Source organism: Gracilinanus agilis, chromosome 2 (genome assembly GCF_016433145.1).
Source record: "Gracilinanus agilis isolate LMUSP501 chromosome 2, AgileGrace, whole genome shotgun sequence".
Taxonomy (NCBI): Eukaryota; Metazoa; Chordata; class Mammalia; order Didelphimorphia; family Didelphidae; genus Gracilinanus; species Gracilinanus agilis.
Genome location: NC_058131.1, coordinates 478818412 through 478837595, shown reverse-complemented (window position 1 = coordinate 478837595; position 19184 = coordinate 478818412). Strand labels below are relative to the sequence as shown.

At 35.1% G+C, this 19184-nt stretch overlaps 1 protein-coding gene across 4 annotated transcripts in view; it reads left to right on the top strand.

The window, feature by feature from the left end:
* NUMB (NUMB endocytic adaptor protein) overlaps positions 1–19184 on the top strand; it is a 78849-nt gene that overhangs the window by 50597 nt on the left and 9068 nt on the right. For all 4 annotated transcript variants that reach the window (XM_044664934.1, XM_044664932.1, XM_044664933.1 and 1 more), the window contains 2 exons: positions 7767–7841; positions 12711–12851. In XM_044664934.1, coding sequence (XP_044520869.1) covers positions 7767–7841; positions 12711–12851 — 216 coding nt within the window. The remainder of the gene's footprint in view (positions 1–7766; positions 7842–12710; positions 12852–19184) is intronic.

Below are 19184 nucleotides of genomic sequence, written 5' to 3'. Positions count from 1 at the left end.
GAAGATTGGTAAGGGTGGGCAATGGAGGTCAAGTGACTTGCCCAGGGTCACACAGCTGGGAAGTGGCTGAGGCCGGGTTTGAACCTAGGACCTCCTGTCTCTAGGCCTGACTCTCACTCCACTGAGCTACCCAGCTGCCCTAAATGCTTTTTTAAAATATTTTATTTTTCCCCAAAATACATGGGGAAATTTTTTTAACCTTTTTTTAAAAGTTCGAGTCAAATTCTTACCCTTCCTCCCTCCTCTATCCTTTCCCTGAGACAGCAAACAATCTGATAGAGCTGTAAAACACCTCAACATATTATAGTCTTTTTTGGAAGAGAATTTGAACAAATAAAAGGAAGTAAAGAAATAAAGTGAAATGTATCTCTGCATTCAGAATCTACCAGTTCTTTGGAGATAGATGGCATTTTTTTTTCATGAGTCCTTGAAGATTGTCTTGGATCAGACAATTCATTATTACAAAATGTACCTATGGTGCATTAAACTTGAAATATATTTTTAATCTAATTTTTGGTTTATTTGAACACCTCAGTGAAAGTTCTACTTTGATACCCTGTTGTTCTCAGATGCTTACTGATGTATAGCTGGGCAAGCTGTGTGACCCTGGGCAAGTCACCTAACCTCTGCCTCAGTTTCCATATCTATAAAGTGGAGATAATACTCGNGCAAGTCACCTAACCTCTGCCTCAGTTTCCATATCTATAAAGTGGAGATAATACTCGTAGTCATCTCCCAGGGACATTGTGAGGATCAAATGAGATAATGATAGCAAAGTACTTCTTAGCAAAGTTACTGGTGCCTAGTAAGTACTATATAAATATTAACTATTACTATTATTATGTGGCACAGAAGTGATACTGTGTTCTCAAAAACTATGTCAGTACAGCACAAGCTAAACAAAGGCTTTGAAAGACGAGTGCTTTTTATCTGAGGAACAATTTAACCAAGTTTAGAGAGGCTTGTCATCAAGTTGGCATTCAAATGATGGATTTTTTAGCCACAGCAACTCTCAGAAACCACCTGCTATATTACAGAACAGTTATAGTCTACATTTTTATTTTCCCTATTTCTTTGAAATCATAGATCTTTGTAATGTTGGAATATCTGAATCATACTATTCTCCAAGTATCATTTCTATCCTGTAAGAAAGCACAAAGAAATTAAATTCTTTGTTCCAGATCACATAGTTTTTTAAACCCACCTACCTATATAGCCATTGAAAAATATTTATTCCAAGCTTCCTTAATTCAAAACAAAGTCAACAATAAGAAGCTTAAGTGTTCTAACCATTTTATTTTAATTTGAGTTGCTAGTAAAATCTAAAAACTGTATTGTAAACCAAAGAAAACTCCCTATGTTATAATATAGGTTTTTCATTCTTAGGAACTCTTAGAATTCTTCATCTCCAGTCTAAGATCAATGTACACACTGCTGTAACTTATATAAAGCTTTACTATGTACTTTAACTTTAAATGGAGGAACGTTTAGTGTTATCACCATGATAATTTTGTTTGAAATTACCAAGCCTTAGTGTAAAAGTCACTAGAATAATTGGACTAAGTTTTTCATGTTCTATTTTGTTAGCTCTGGTGAATGCTATGCCAAACATTGTTCTTTTCAAATCATTATCTTTGTAATGTTTTGTGGTTATTGCTTACTAATATCAGATTATAAGGAATAAAACAATTAGAAATGGCACATAATGTTATTTTAGTATTTATGGAAGATTTATTTCAAGTTTGTATGTAGTTTTTCTTTTAAAAAGTCTACACCCTCAAATTCGAGAGTATGGTATAAATGTCTCATGAGGTACCACTGTGCCACCTAGCTGCCCCTTCTTAAATCAATTTTCCAAAATTATACTTTAGATCACCTAAAGGCATAATTTTCTATGGTGAGAGCACCATGCTTCAATGGGGCTTAAAATGTGTTGTAAAAACTCATTATGACAAGTTCATTTTTAAAAATGAAAATATTTCCCTTTATCAGAAATGCTTGGCCCCAATCAAAAGAACAGTGCTAACTTCTAATCCTTCGATTAGAGACATACTGCACATTTGTAATATGTAATACCTACATTTCTTATTTGGAGCATGGGTAATTCCATATTGCCACCTTTACTTATTTCAAGTGACTATATATCTTTCTATATATAGTGGTTTCTGCAGGAAATATTTGAATTAACAAATATTCTCCTGTATATTTCTAAGACAACTTGTGAAGCATAACTTAAACAATTTCCTCATTTATAGGTTTAAGAATCATTCTTTTCCAAGCAAGCACTGTCCATGAGGTGCTCAATATGAACCCAGCCTCTTCCTTACAACATGGTTGGTAACCATGGAATCTTCCAGGGAACATTCTGCTACTTTCTCTTTAGGAAAGGGCAGAGACTCAAACCTGGAAAAATAGGAGATTTTTTGATTCTTATTGGTACTATTGCTTTTCATATATGTCAGAGCATATATTTCAAAGAATAAAACAAAAATAAAAATACTGAAAGAACATATCTAGTAAAGTACAAAAAAGACTCACGTCATACAGGAAAGGGTGTGGGGATTAAAATAGCTGTAAGAAGGAAAAGGGAGGGTATAGCAGACACTCCCTCATTTAGGGAAAAAGAACCAAGCCATTCCTCAGTAGATAAGTGGTCAAAGGATGTGAACAAACAGTTTTCAAAAAAAGAAGTACAAACTATAAATGACCCCATGAAAACATGCTCCAAGGCACTGATAGTTAGAAAAATGCAAAATAAAAACAGCTCTGAGACTTCACTGCACTCCATACAGATTGTCAAAGATGATAAAAGTTGAGAATAGTCCGTTTTAGAGGGGCTGTGTCAAGACTGGTGTACTAATGCCCTACTGGTGGAGCTTTGAGGTGGTCTGTGGATTTCAGTTTGGAGTTATACAATAAAATTGTCTATATACCCTTTGGCCCAGCAATCCCATTATTGAACTAGTATTACTAGAAAGTAAAAGTCCAGAGACAAAGGTCCAATTTCAGTCAAAAATATCACCACTCTCTGTGGTGGCAAACAAAGGTGGGGCCCATCCAGAAAGGGGATGGGGGGTACAAAAAAACTATGGATAAGAATTGTAATGTTTTAGTAGTTTGGGGCAGTAAGAAATGACAACTACTGGGGAATGCAGAGAACCATAAGAGAGGTCCTGTGAACTGATGCAGGGAAAATCAAAAGGAAACTGAAGAATGATTATGACAGAGTAAATGAGTAAACTCACTAAAAAGTAAATGAGAAACTCACTAAAAAGAAATTACTCTTTTGAGTAATGGAAAGAACCTGTAAAGATCCTGCAGCTCAGATAATGAAGCTAAGCTTATTTCATCAGGGAGTGGAAAAGCTGCTAGGACAGACACTTGTGTACATTGTCAGCCACAGTCCCTAAATCAAATATTTTGCTTTATTTGTCATTGTCACCAAGGAGGACTCAGAAAGGACTGTGATGTAAAGAGTAGGTATCAGTGAAACACAGTTTAAGAAAAAGAACTTAAGATGTGGCCAGAGATGGCAAACTGGAACTTGCCATAAGGAGTTATTAGGATAGATCTTAAGTCCCAATGAATGGATAGTTCTCCCTTCACTTTAGGCAACACAGGCATCTCTGATGAAGGAAGGTATAAACAGTGAAAGAAATCCTGTGTCTCAGAGCTTCGGGGAAAATTCACCATAGGCTGCTATATTCTCAGATTACTCAAGAGTTGGAAGATTCTTTTTCACATCAAGAAAGCTTTTTTGCAAGATAAAACTGAAGATCTTATTTCACATCCCTCCAGTTAGGGACATGATTTCCTTTGGTTCTCTTCATCCAAAGCTTCTTCACTGGTTTTGAATGAATGCCAGTATCTAATTGGTAGTCTGAGTAATCACAGAATTTTAGAGTTATAAGTGATAGCAAAGATCATCTAAGCCCCTTTCTCTATTTTTTGTAAGGTAACTTATGTGCAAAATGATTAAGAAAAAGAATTCCATGATCCCATTCAAATAACATTTTATTTCTCAGGAGCGACTTGGAGGAATCAAAGAGCTCATCTAATCCTACCCCTAACTGAATCCCTTCTTATAGTGTCTTATAGTCTCTGACAAATAGACATCTAAACTGTGCCTGATGACTTCCAGTGACAGCAGACTCACTACTTAATAAGACAACCCCTAAACTTTGGGGCAGTTTAGATTGTTAAGAAGATCCATTTTGCTTCTAGGGAGCCTACATCTCCTTTCTTCTGACTTCTTCCTTCTGGGCCCTAAAAGGAGTTGTTTTATTCCTCTTGCCCATGACAAGAATTTAATTTAAATTTATTTTTAAAATAAAATTTGAAAGCTACTTATATCTTAAAGACTTTTTGTCTCTCAGCTAAACATCTCTAGTATCTTCCATGGATGTGTATACAGCATGTTCTTCAGATCCTGCATTATTCCAGTCATTCCAGCTTATATCACTGTCCTGCCAAAATGTATGGCAGCCAGAACCAGATAAAATACTCTAGATTCGTTGTCTAATCAGAACAAATAAAGTGGAGCTATCACATCTCTTGTTCTAAAGGCTCACTCACTGCAGCCAAGGATATTAGCTTTTTGGCTTCTGTATCACACACTATTGACTCATGTAGTCCACTAAAAACCACAGCACTCTAGCACAAACTGGAGTCACTGTGCTTTCCTCCTCTTATTCTTTATTCCTGTTATATTTCATCTTATTAGATTTGGTTTATTATTCTAACTTGATGAGTTTGGGGGGCTTTTGAAATCTTAATGCTTGTCATTCGGTGTGTTTGTTCTCCCTGTCCTAAAATCTAAGTCCAAATCTTGGCTCTGCCATTATTAGCTGGGTAATCTTGGATAACTTAGTTTGCTTTGCTTGCATGCAGTTTTCCTCAGCTGTAACATGGTGATAGTCATATTCACACAACCTACCTCACAAGATTGTGGTGAGGAAAATGCTATGCAAAATTTTAAAATACAATATCAATGTGAGCAGTGCTTGTAACTGCACCTGAAATAAGTCCCAGGTATATGTTCCAACAGTTTATAAGAGAAAAACAATGAGAAACCAGCCAATTAACCAATAATTCCTTTAGGTTTTTTGTCATTTTTAACTGTTTAGATTGAGTATAAATAAAACATGTAACATAATTTTGTACCAGAAGCAGTGAACCATAAAATAGATTACGGACAGGCTAGGATACTGATCCTTTGTTATCACCAAGATTAATCCAAAAGTCTCTTATTCCCAATAATGTATTTGAGAAAAATGATCCTACAAGGCCTGGGATTAATTTGCTACATATAATTCCCTCTCCAAAGCCAGTAATTCTCTGACCTGATCTCCTAGCAAGCCTTTTGTGTTTCCTTCTGATATTCATATTGAAACCAACTTTTATTCCTGTTCATAAAATTACCAATAAATTTCTCACATGTTGAAGATAAAATTTATGAATGGTATGTATTCTTTTTTCCATTTTAGGTTGGTCCTGGATAAGCAATTTACTGATTCAGTAATTTACAATAAATCCAACATTTGCTTTTACTTACTCAATGTCAGGTTATTTAAACTAACAGTTGATTGCTTTTTCTGAGTAAACAGTACAGTTGGCTAAGGTAGAAAACAATTTAAAAAGCCAAACATCATAATTCTGAGCAAGAAAAACATGCATATTAAAAACTCATAGCAAACTGAATTCCATCCCCCACCATTGATCCATAGTGGAGTGACACAATGTTCAGAGTTTAGTGGCTTAAGCTCTACCTCAATCAAAGCAAGGCCTTTCCATTCCACACAAGACCATATGTACCTCTTTTACAGACTAGTTTCCTCTATTGTGAATCTGTTCTTTTCTCTCCTAATTTTATTGATTAGTCAGTGTTAACTCCACCTCCAGCTTTGATGTCATTGTTAAAAGTAGAAAGTAAAAATAATTCATGTCTCACATCTACATTTCTGCTGCTACCTTTTTATCTTATCAATACCCAGGTTTTGGGTTCTAGAAAAATTGTTTATAGCATTAGGTTTTCTCAAAGTCATCTTCTAAATACAAAACATATTTGTTCTTGAACACTTTCCCCCTGGATCCTCTGGTCAGCAGACTTTTTAGGCCAACTCTCTATGTTGGTCAATTATAGAAAAAGCCTTGCTTATGACTATGAAATGAAATACTGTCCTTTTGTGGTATACCATAAATTACAAGGTTGATGTTTCATTAAGTGGTTAGGCTTAGGATGAATTGAAGTTGTGGTTTTGATCCATTGCTTGTGAGTTACAACGCTTAGAAATCACTGGTAGGTCAGGTCAGAGCTTGAAGATAAAACAGCAAATTTATATATGATCAAGGATCCTGTTTAGGGCATTTGTCCAAAACAACTTGAACCTGAGTTAAGCTGTAGGATAAAACAGTTGAGGTAGCAGTTACCAGGCCGACCATAGTGACTGAATGAGAATTTAAGAACAGAACTGAACAAGAAATTTTCATGAAATTCTTAGGATATTGTGGCAGACAGAACTGTTTATTAATGAAGGAATATAACTATTAAGAAGGTTTATTTCTGAAAACACATAAATATGTTCTACATGAAATAAGTACTGTTTCTGAGAGAGTCCAGTAATGAGACAAAATGGGGTATATTTAGGGCCACGTTCCCCACATATGCCTCCTGCATCTAGTTTTAAAATGGAGGGAAGCCCCATTGAGTGTTACCTGAGTAGAGATTGGTTTTATGCCACTTACCTCTCTCTTTGAGCTGTTTGAGATTTCTGCTCTTGTCCTTGTGACATTGGCCTAATAGAAAATTGACTTGTTCTGTTTCTAGTCACCAATTTCCTATTATTTTCTTTGTACCTCTTAAAGCAGTTAAGGAAAAAAAAGTCATTAGAATACTGCTATAAACTCTCCCATTTCCTTTCTTTCAAGGAAATCATATGCCAGCTTATTCTTAAGTGTACCTAAACTGAATTTTTCCCACAGCAAAAAATTAAATTAATACTGTATTAAAGACATATTTCCAAATATTATTTTCAACTGATCTTCTTGAAACTCTAATTGTCACTACCCATTCAATGCTCAGTTAAAATTTGTAGAATCATTTCTATGTTAATCTTGAAAAAAAAATAGCATCTATTAGACCTTCTAGTAAAATGAAAATGTTGAACTGGTTTATCTCTGTGGTCCCTTCTAGCACTAATTCAGTGATCTTATGGAGGTAAAAAAATGTAATAACTAACAGTTCTTGGGCCTTTCAACACATTTAAAACTATGCCATGGTCTGCCACACACACTGAGAGTATTATGGGTTGAGGGACTGGCCAGTACCCAAATTTAGGCTTGTTATGTCCATTTATTACATTTTTAGAAGCTACTCGTGGTGTAACTCCCAAAGTATTTAATGTGTATCTGACTTGTTTTTTTTTCTTGGTGGATGTTTGAAAATGGGTGAAGACTCTAACCTTGAGTTCTTTGCCCTTTACTGAATGTGATAACCTGGTTTTGTTCCCTTCTCCTTTTACTTAATTTCATCTTATTGTTTTGCATTGTGTTTCTAAATTACTGGCTTTGGCTTGATTTTCCCTGAATGTTTTTGCAGTCTGGTTTGAGTATCTGGCTTTGGGCATCCCTCCTGAACTTCGACTCATCTGCACTTATTGTTGTGGTTCTTGGAAAGCACAGCTGGGTGTTTTCTCAGGAAGGTGACACTGTTTGTTAATATTTTATATCTGTGTGTTGTGTCTCTCTCTCTTGTCTTCTCTTGAAAGACTGGAAAGAAGGCCGTGAAAGCAGTCCTGTGGGTTTCAGCAGATGGACTCCGAGTTGTCGATGAAAAAACCAAGGTTAGATTTGTCTGGACTTAATTGTAATCATTTGTGTTGTGTGTTCTCCCCAGAGATCAGGTCTAATTTCATTAAACTATTGTAGCCACTGTACATCCTTCCGCTTTGTCCAAAGTACAGCCCTCTGAGGGACTTTTAGCATTCATAAAGCCAATTTAGTAACTCATTACACCCCTAAAAAGGAAATTTTTTCAGCAGTATACTTTTGGCTTGTTTCACATGACAGAGCATGTTTGCTCTGCTCAACATTAGCATTTAATGTTAAAATCTTAGTTGTATTTTTGTTCCTATATATATAACAAATCTGCTCTCCAACAGAGATTTTGCTTAAATTATGATTAATCATGTTTGAACCTGCTTTTCTTTCCTTCCTGAACAGTATATTTTGAAAAGTGATGTTTAAATTAATTAACCTGCCTTTCACTAGAAGTCCCTAGTAAGACAAATCTCATGAGCCTGGAAGTTGGTTCATTCAATAAACATTTATTTAGATTCCATAAAATAAGTAGGTACCACGGGCAGCATTCACTTTGTGGAACTGGGCTTAACCTTGACATTTATGAGGCTGTTGGTATGAAGGAGAGAGAAGACAAACCTTAAAGGCAGAATTTCTACAAAGATACAAGTAATCTTGAATTAAAATCTCCCAAGAAATGACAAAAGGCCAGGAATCTCTTAGTTTAAAAATGAATGACCTCTGCAATTAATTAAACCGAGAGCTCACCTTTGCCCTGGAAGAAAGGGAGAAAAGCCTATCAGATAAAGAGCGCTTTTTACAACATGGCTTTAACATGCCTAATTTCGTTAATTATTATTTAAAACTTTTATACCTCAAATATGTAGTAATATAATCTAGTCACTTCTTTTGAATTTCACCATACTAAATCCTAAAAATAAGATAAAGCGCATTCTTGGATATATATGTTTGCCAGCACTAGAAATCACTTTGTTTAGTTTTTAGGTAAGAATTAGGGTATTTTTTCTTTATATATATCCTTAAGAAGCACTGCCTTTCGTGGAGGGGTAGAAGCCATTGCTTTACAGTTGAGGGTATGTTGCTGCTCCCTGGTGGCCTAATTCAGTATTACCAGTAGTTTTGATCAGGCAATAAATCTAGTGATTGGCACTGGTCACTGTCTATATCAGAGAAAATAGTGTCACGAGTTATCACAAGACCATCTCACCCAAGTAGATGATGGTCAGTTCTAGACCTCATGTGTTTACTTTTAAGGTATTTCTCCTTGAAGTACGTTTTTTTAGGAAGCCACTTAATAATATGTTACCTATAGCATTCATTATGTTTTCATCTATGGAAAACTTAAGATGATCATAAAAATTAAAAATTCAAGCTCTTAAGGAAGAGAAACAAGGAAAATTAATAAGATCTGAAGTACAGTGCAAGTCAGGAAAATGGATTTCTATAAGCTCAAAGAAACTTGGATCACATGGCATCATGGAAAAATCACTGATTTTGGAGTTCAAACTCCCAAGTCTGAATACCATTTCTACCTCTTTGTGTCTGTGTGATCTTGAGCAAGGCACTGAACTTTCACAAGAGTGCTGGACCTTGAAGGTCCCTTCACCTCTAAATTTGTGATCCAGAACCTACCACCAAACCTGAGAATCAATTCAGGCCAAGAAGAGGAAACCAACTAATAGACAGAATGATTGCCTAGAATCAAGAAAACTAAAGCAATAAAAGATATAAGAAAGGTGTAACCAACCAATCAACAAGCATTGAAATGTGGCATAATGGAAAGAGATCTGGTCTCCAAGCCAGGAAGACATGGGTTCAAATCTCATCTCTGACTGTAACCTTGTGTGAGTTGCTTAACCTCTCAGTTCTCTCAGTAAATCTTTTTTTTTTTTTAAGACCCTTAACTTAGGTGTATTGTCTCATAGGTGGAAGAGTGGTAAGGGTGGGCAATGGGGGTTCAGTAAATCTTTAACACTATAAATTGGAGAGGTGCCAGCTTGCATTACTAGGAGTTTCCTTACTCAGGAATTCCCTATTTCACAGATCTAATACCTATAGTCTACTATGTGCCAGATACTAGGCTCAGAGCTAGGCTTATAAAAACAAAAATGAAATAGTTCTTGCTCACATATTGCTTACATTCTATTGGAGGAGAAATTATATTCACAAATAAATATACACAAAATAAATAAATACAAAGTAAATTATCAGAGCACTAGTAGAAGAAGGAGGGATTGAGTTAGGCTTCCTGTGGAAAAGGTAGCTTTTGAGCAGAGTTTCAAAGGAAACACTGAATTCTAAGAAGAGGTATGAGTGCACTCCAGGCATGGAGGAACAGCTGGTGCAGAGATGAAGTGTTACATTTGAAGGACAACAAGACTTGATCATCATCATGTCTGTAGACAGCAGTAGGGGTTAGTCAATAGGGAGAGAGTGATAATTGGGATGGGGTTGAGAGAAGGGATGATCATGGGCTCCATCTGCTTAGAAAACATAAAAGGGATGGCCTTAAAGGAACCTATAGAAGGTTTGCCCTTGGCAAAGAGAAGCACCACTTCTTCATAAGAGACTTGGAATAAGAGAGAAGAAGATAGAGTATGGCAAAGCATTTTAATGTGAGGACAAAAGAAAAAAGCAGAGGTTGTAGTAAATGATGTCTTATTTTAATCAGTGAAGTATGAGGCATGGTCTTCATCTGAGAGGAATGAGGTAAGAAGAGTGTGGGAAGCTTGAAAAGATGAGAAGATATAGACAGACTGTGATTATTGGGGTAGAGAATCAATTGTGGAGGAGTAAAAAGATTATCTTATTAATAATGGGGTACTTTTTAAACTCTGTAATGGAAAAGTAGTTAATTTGAAAAAATAAAAGTTATTTGACAGGGAAGAAGTTCTATAATACTACCTCTTCTTCCCCTCCCAAAAAAATCCAAACAATTGTGACCATATAATAAGAATAATGAATAAGGACCCCAAAGAGAAAAAAGAAGTGCCAGAATAGAAGGAAGGTCATCCTTAAAACTATAATGCTTATCAAACCTATATTAAATTAGTTTCCTTAGACTATTTACAGGCAGTATTATACCACTACTTACTAACTGATGTTTCTGAGGAATATGAAAGAAACAGAAGAGTGGAAAAGGGGCAAGTATAATATTCATCTTGAAAGGGGAAAAAAGGACCTCTCAGCTCAACAATGGTACATGGGGAAATACTACTAAAAAAAATCATCAAATACATAATATCCATTCATCTGAAGAGCAGGCTACTTGGCACCAATTACTAAGTCCATGAGGTAAGCATGTAATTCCTGCCAAGCCAAGAATTAAATTCATTCTCTTCTAAGAAATCTAGGAAAAGAAGAGGAAAACATTATATAATATGGCCTTGGTAAGATTTTTTTTAATCCTATTCCAGACAGTTTTCATCATCAGATTTAGAAAGACTATCTCTTAAATGTGACATCAAAATGTACATTCTTTGGTTTGTGGCTCTGTCACATTTTATTCCACCCCAGCACCTCGAATATTAAAATTCTAGGTTATAAAAAACAACACAAGAAATTTCACAAGCTTAGCATTTTGAAAACACCATTTTAGATCATACTGTTAGATGAATTAGCTAACTAGGATATCACTCTGAAAATGAAGTTATTAATAGCTTAACATCACTTTGGGAGGAACGTGAACCCATAGAAATCCATCTGTATTTCTAGACATCAGTAACAAAAATTGGAGAAAAAGAAATGCAATTTAGTCACAACAAAATGTTTCCAATAATTGGACAATAACCTACCAAGTCATGCATAAGTCCTACATAAAAATACCTATAAAACAACTTTAACAGAAATGAAATAATTGGAGATAGGATAAATGACAAAAATTGACCACATTCTACATTACAAAAAAAAAATTGGAGATCTTTTACAAATGAGATCATAAGTCATTCTTTTTGGATGGTTTGTATGTATTAGTTGAATTTCCTGATCTTTCCCTTTTGTCTTGAGCCTTCTTAAAGCAGTGAGCTGAGTCAAATGGCCTTTTGAAATCTTTCATAACTCTGATTCTCTTTATTTTAATATGTATGTAATGTTCCAAATTGCAGTTTTAAGCTTATTATTAATAACAAATTGCTGTAATAACATTAGTAACATAAAACTTTGCTGAGACTTTTGGGACACCTTGTTTTTGCATACTCACAAATAGGAATATAATTGTATATAAAATATCTAATTTGGGATACCTAACCTTCGTTGAGTCTTGAACCACTTTGGTAGAGTATGGCTTGGAAGGATTCTCAGAATGGTTCAGGCTTTTGCTGCTACTAAGCCGCCATCTTGGCTCCACCCCGCTGGTAAAGTATATGAGATGAACCTCTTCTCAGTGTTTTTAGATGCATAAATTAAAATACAAAATATTAGTAAAGAAGTCAATTATATTGAAATAAAGATGTAATTTTTTCTCCCATTCAAATTCATGGAACCTCCAAAATCTACTCATGAATCCTGATTAAGAACTTTTGGTTTAGATTTTCATGAGGCTACAACCCATAAATGTTAACATTTAGTTTTTATATATCATTGTTATTTTTAAGTAAATTGTTTTATTTCTATAAATCTTAAATATAATCTATATACAAACCTACATGTACAAATTGGATATTTTCATCTGTTGCTCACAAAAATTTTATAATTTCTCCCTATGATGGTCTTTTCAAGCTTTTATATGTCACAGAAATAGTTCCTCCCTTTGGATAGGTGTAGGTAAGTAGTTGGATTACTGAGCACATTCTGCTTTATCCTATGTTAGAGTAAATCCCAGATGTTTTAGATTTTTGAATTTGAGTATTCTAAAATTAATAAAGCCCTTCTTTCCTTGTGCTTCAATTTTCTAGGACCTCATCGTTGACCAGACAATAGAGAAAGTTTCTTTCTGTGCCCCAGACAGGAACTTTGATAGGGCTTTCTCGTATATTTGTCGGGATGGCACCACACGACGCTGGATTTGCCATTGCTTCATGGCTGTTAAGGACACAGTGAGTTTGTGCATCCTGTTTTTTCATAATTGCATTCAGAAACTGGGTTTTCTTCATATTTGGTTAGTCATGATCTCCCTCCCAAAAACATAGGTAAGAAACTAGATGCTACAACAGCTACTAGTGATTATAGTGCACAAGCATAAAACTTCCTTCCATTTGGCCATCAATTTACCTTCAAATAACCCAGTAACACATTGAGTAAGATGAAATGTAGACATTCAGGATTAGTCTGTGGTCACTGGATTTTAGCTAATGTGCTCATGGTTGTATACATTTCTTTTTGTTATTGTTTGTGTTTTCTTTTTTTATGCTTTACTTTTTAAATTCAGTTTTATTTTCAATTCCAATTTTCTCCCCCGTCCATTAAGAAAGCAAGAGAAATAAAGCCCATTACAAGCATGTATAGACAACCAAGCAAATTCCTGCATTAACCCTGTCTCTCCCCTCAAAAAAGCAAGAAAAGGAAAAACATAGAAGAAAATATTCTTCAATCCATTTCTCTTAGTTGTCCATCAGTTCTCTTTCTGTAGATGGATAACATGCTTCTTCATGAATCCTTTTGGAATTGTGGTTTGTCGTTGTGTTGATCTAAGGTTTTGAAAGTTGATTGTCTTTACAATACTGTTGTTACTATATAAATTATTCTTTTGGTTTAAACAAAACAAAAGTGGTTTACATCAGTTCATACAAGTCTTCCCAGATTTTTCTGAAGCCATCTCCTTCATTATCTCTCACAATAATGCATGTATCTCTCTTTAAATTGGATGTAATTCATTATTAGAATTTCAGTTTTCTTAAACTTGAATGAGTTAGTACACCTACCTAGGAGCTACTTTGGTGAAAATGGCAATAATTGTAAATACTGTATATAAACTTCCCCAAAAAGCCCTCAAAGGGATAAAAAGATTAAAGTGGCATCTATTTTGTAATCATTCAAGAACCCTCTTCTAAAGTCCTGTTTTGATGCCTCATCATGTCATGGAAGTGACATGATCCTGAGCTCATCAAGGCAAGAGTAATGGCTTTAAGTACAAACAAAGTTAGCCACAAGATAACAAACTATTTTGACCAAAACAGCTCATGAAGACTTTTTTTTTTTTAAAGGTTTATGGTTTGCATCAGAACATCAGTTTAGATTTGTAATCAAATCACAGATCTCTTAAAATACTCAAGTAATAAATAACTAGAAATGCTAACTACATCCAGGGAAATTCTGGCATAAATGAGCACAAAACTCCTTCCTGGTTTGAGTTCCATCCTAAAGTAAAAGTTCAGATTTTTAAAAATCTAAACACAGTAAAGAAACAACCTGACTGTAAAGTCCAGCTGAAAAGTAATGTAGCTACCAAAACCCAGTCTGGAAGGGAAAATGCTTCTGCTCTTCTGGAACTGACTTAACTCAAAATCCACTGGGCCAACTCTAGGGGTATTGTGGAGAGGTATAGAGACAACATCCTTTTTTCTCATTTTAGACTCCAAAAAAGGCTCAACAATTGTTTATTTTTCATTCTGTCTAGACTTTCAAATCCTAAAAAGCTTCAGAACTCAGATTATCCCATTTTAACTTTAGGACAGTTTTTATTTACTTAATTGTCTTTCAAAGTTTCTTGGAATTCCCTAGGACAGTGATGGGGGAACTTTTTAAAGAGGGGGCCAAAGGAAAGGAAATGCTCATCTGTCAGTCTGTTTCTAAGGCAACTCTTTTGAACTTCATTGTATTGTATCCTACTCATTGTATTCGTCAGATTAGGAATAATGTCCCTGCCCGAAAGAACATTTCAGGGGGCCTCATCTGGCCCACAGGCCTTAGTTTGCCCATCACTGGTCTAGGAGACTTTTCCTATTTTTAAAACATTGGACCTCCTTCACATAGTCTTTGTATAGATAATAATCCAGCTATCCTCACATAAGATCCTTTTCCTAAAATCTCTCCATGGTTTGACCTTTGTTCTTCATTATTAGCTGGGTGACTGTGGCTCTTCACTTGACTTCAGAGTCCCAGGCTCTGAATCTATATATAAGTTACAAACAAGTTGCTCATCTGCATTGGTTGACTGAATTTCCAAATTGTGAGTTCTCTATACTAACAAAATACCAGATTCAGGCAAAAACAAATTCAAATTCTATGTTATTCCTACTTAGAAAATGGATCATTTTATTAAAGAGTTAAGATGAAAACATAATCAGATTCTGTCAGTATCATTCTTCAGCACAAGAGCTGAAGGACCACTAGGAAGAACTATAACTTTTGAGAGATGATAGGAATTTTAGAGAATAGTCATTGTTGTAATGTCTAATCCTATGAAATCCATTATCATTGCTGACCTTACTTATAAGGAGAGGAGACAGCTGCCTATGTATAAGTTGGGCCTCTGGGAAGGACTCACAAACATCTTGCTCATTGTTGCTGGTGCTTGAAATGCTCCCACCCCTTCTCCATGTTAGCCAATCCTGAACTGGTCATGTGGCCTCTCTGAGCTTGCTCTCTCGTTTTACAAAGTATGCACTAGATGGTGCCTTATTACTAATGTCTGTGTTTGTGAAATTCCCTTAATAGGGGCTAGATATATCATTCCTGTTCTCCTTGGAGAAGGTATACAATAACTTGAATTCATAATGTTGGGTAGTTGTAACTACAAAAATTACATTACTATTAAGCTACACTAAAATCTGTCTTAATACCCACTACTGGGAGCTCTTCTGTTTCCAGACACAGGGAAGATATTGGGAGTCCTAGGCCCCACCTAGCCCCAAGGAGTTGACAGCAGGCTGACCAAGGCTTAAGTAGAACTGTGACCACCTATGTCATCTGTCCCACACCCAGGCAGCTCAAAAAACAATTGAGTTATCAAAGCCCAGCACCTCCCAGCCTATCGAGATGGTTATTAACAAGGCAGTTGTCTCACATTTCTGGTAATTGTAATGAAGGAGCCCAATTCTTCCCTACAAATATCTAAATAGGATTACAGATGAGGCAAAAGTAAAGAAAACAAAGAGAAGGACTGGTAGGCCCCTCTGTCCAGTTCATAAGTGCACAAAAAGGAGGCCAGAGGTAGCTGCAGGAGGTCAAACACTAGGAAACAGCTCAAACCACTAAGGGAGACAACTTGGGAATCATCAGACTCCCTCAAAATCATAACCAAACAAATAGATATTCTTGTTTCAAGAACTCATAAAAGATGCATGATAATACATGTATAAACCAGATCAAGTTGCTTACCATCTCCAAGGGAGGTGGGGAGGGGGGGAGAAAGGAGACAATTTGGATCTTTTAATTTCAGAAAACATATGTTGAAAATTGTTATTTTATTTTCCCAATTAAATGTATTATCTTTGAATTTTTAAAAAAGGAATCATAAAAGAAATATGCTCATATCTTTTAGAGTCATTGAAGGCAAGTTAAAAAAAAAGATAGCAATCATCTCCTGAAAGAAATCCCAAACCAAAAACACCCAGAAATTTAATTCCAAAATCCAAAGCTTCCAAATCAAAGAAAAAAAATACTACAAGCAGCCAGAAATAAAGATTTCAAGTACCAAGAAATCCATAGTCAAGATCACACAAAACTTTATGACGATTATATTTATGGAGAGAAAACCTTGGAATACAAAATTCCAAAAAGAGAAAAATGCTTTTACAAACAAAAGAAACTTCCTCTGAAAAAAGTAAGCACAATTCTACGGGGGGGGGGGGGGGGCGGGGGGGAAGGAAACTTTAAATAGACTGTTGGACTTTCAAGCATTCTCAATGAAAAGACTAGATCTAAATAGCATCTTTCAGTTGTAAACATAATAGTCAAGAGAAACCTTGAAAGATAAATACATGTGAACATCAGCTCCCGTGAATTTAACAAGGATGTTCACTGTCAATACTTAGTCTTCATATAGTTTTAGAAATGCTCATTTTAACATTAGATAAGAAAAAAGTTTAAGGAAATATGCGTAGGCAAATATCACCTTAATAGATGGTCATTGCGGTTTTAGAGAATCCTTAAAATTAATTAACTTTAGTAAAATTATAGATTATTTTTATGTGGATGTATTTTATAGTCTATCCTTTTTAATATTGTCCATAAAACTTAGCTGGCAAAATAGAACAAATCCTTTCAAAAGAACTAAATAATGCGTAAGATGTCTGAATATATAAGATGTCTTACAAAGGCATATATAAGAATTTTATGAATACAAATGCAAAGTAGTCCTTATAAAAACACAAATTATTGGAGAAATATTGGTTACATATGTTTTTGCCTTACCAATATAACAAAAATTACAATACTAACTAAACATATATAGTACCATATTAATCACACTAACAAATGGTAACTATAGAACTAGAAAAATATCAAAATCCCTTCAGGTTATTATGCTCTCCCTTTCTCAATCAGACTCCTTAGGAAAAAACTGTCTCCACTGTGGCTTGCCTTCCCTGTCTCTTACTCCTTAACCCTTTGCAGTCTGGTTTCTGACCTAGTCATTCAATCGAAACTACCTTCTCCAAAGTTACCAGTGGTCACTTAATTATCAGATCAAATAGTCTTTTCTCAGGCCTTATCCTTCTTGATCTTGCTGCATTTGAAATTTATATTTATTTGAAATATTTTATTTGAAATTTATATTTATTTCTTCTTAGATACTCTCTCCTCTCTGGGTTTTTATCACACTGCTTTCTCTTGGTTCTCCTACTTATCTGACTACTCCTAAATCTCCTTTGATGGCTCATCCATATCATAGCCTCAAATGTGTGCATTCCCCAATTTTATATCCTAGGCCACTTTATTCCTTCCCTTTATACTTTGGGTAACTGTGAAAGACTTAAGAAATATAATCAGTCAAACTGATGATGATATTTTCCACCTTTTGGCAAAGAGGTGATGGACTAGAAATATGGAGTGAGACTTGTTTGCAGACATGACCAACATGTGATTTGTTTGACTTTACTAATTGTTAATAAAGAGAAAGCTTTTATGGAGTGGGTTGGGGTTTTGAGGGGAGGATAGTGAATAGTGATACACCCCCCCCCCTCAAAAAAAGAAAGAAGTATGCATGAGATTTTTTTTAAATACATAGAAAAGAGCAGAAGGAATTGCAGAAGGGGACACAGAAAAACAGTCATTTTGGCTCTAATGAGAAAATTTGTTAAAATTAAAAAAAGCTGTAAGTAATAAAAACTCACAGTGTTATATACAAATTTTTTTCTGTTCTTTGCATAAGGAAATGTTTATATTAATTGACATTATCAAGTTCATAATAACAAAGGATATATTTTTTAAAACTTTCTAAGTTACTCAGTGTAAATGACAAGTTATCAGACAATTTCCCAAAAGCACATTTTGATATGGGAAAACAAGATAGATTGAGGAGCATATGAGATCACTAAACTCCCTGGCTCATGTTAAATAGCTTTGAGTCAAATGAAGATATTTGATTATGAAAGAATTAAATTTTGTTTTATGTGCACTAATAGATGGAGAAAGAACATTGGTCCTTAAAAATTTGATTCTGGTATAGCTATTTCTAATTGCTTTTTGAACTTAGGTTTGAACATAATTGGGTTTCTCATAAGTAACAGAATGCATAGCATGATAGAAAAGATGCACCAGGAGTTTGGAAGACAAAGGTTATAATTTCAACTCTGTTACTGACTAGCTGTGTAACTTTGGACAAGTAATAAAAGCAATCTGGGCCTCAATTTCTATACCTATAGAATGAAGGAATTGGACAAGTTCAAGTTCTTCCTTGACACTGATATTTTTCCTACTTTATAGCTTTGGGTTGTTTGTTTTTTTCCATAGGATTAGCCTTCCCAATAAATTTCTGATGTCAAAATATACTGTTCCTGCAATTTTTATTATGTTTTATACCATTTACATCCATCTCTTAAATGCTTTAGTAAATATCCACCAATGACATGTCCACAAAACCAATGCTATAAAGGGAGAGATAATATTCTAACCCTTTAAAAAGCTGTTATTTTCCAATTAATGGTTACATTCATACTGATTCTTTTATGCAAAGCTCAGGATTTGTTTTATTACAAATCTTTAAAGTTTAATAAGCAGTTAGTGTAGTAAACTCTCAGAGGCAGTGTGTCATACCTCTGACACCTACTGGTCTCTCAGGGCTCCGTGGAAACTGTAAAATGTTAAGTTGCAGGAGAGGTGCAGGCCAACACTGGTAGGAAGTGTCCTTACTGGGAGTGAATATTCCTTTTTTTTTTTTAAGTTAATTCCCTTCTATTTGCTTTATTTTTTCCTTAGGCCCCAGAAAAGAAAAGGAGGAGCACCTTTAGTATAGAAGTAGAATTCCTGTGGGCATATGTGTTTGAACT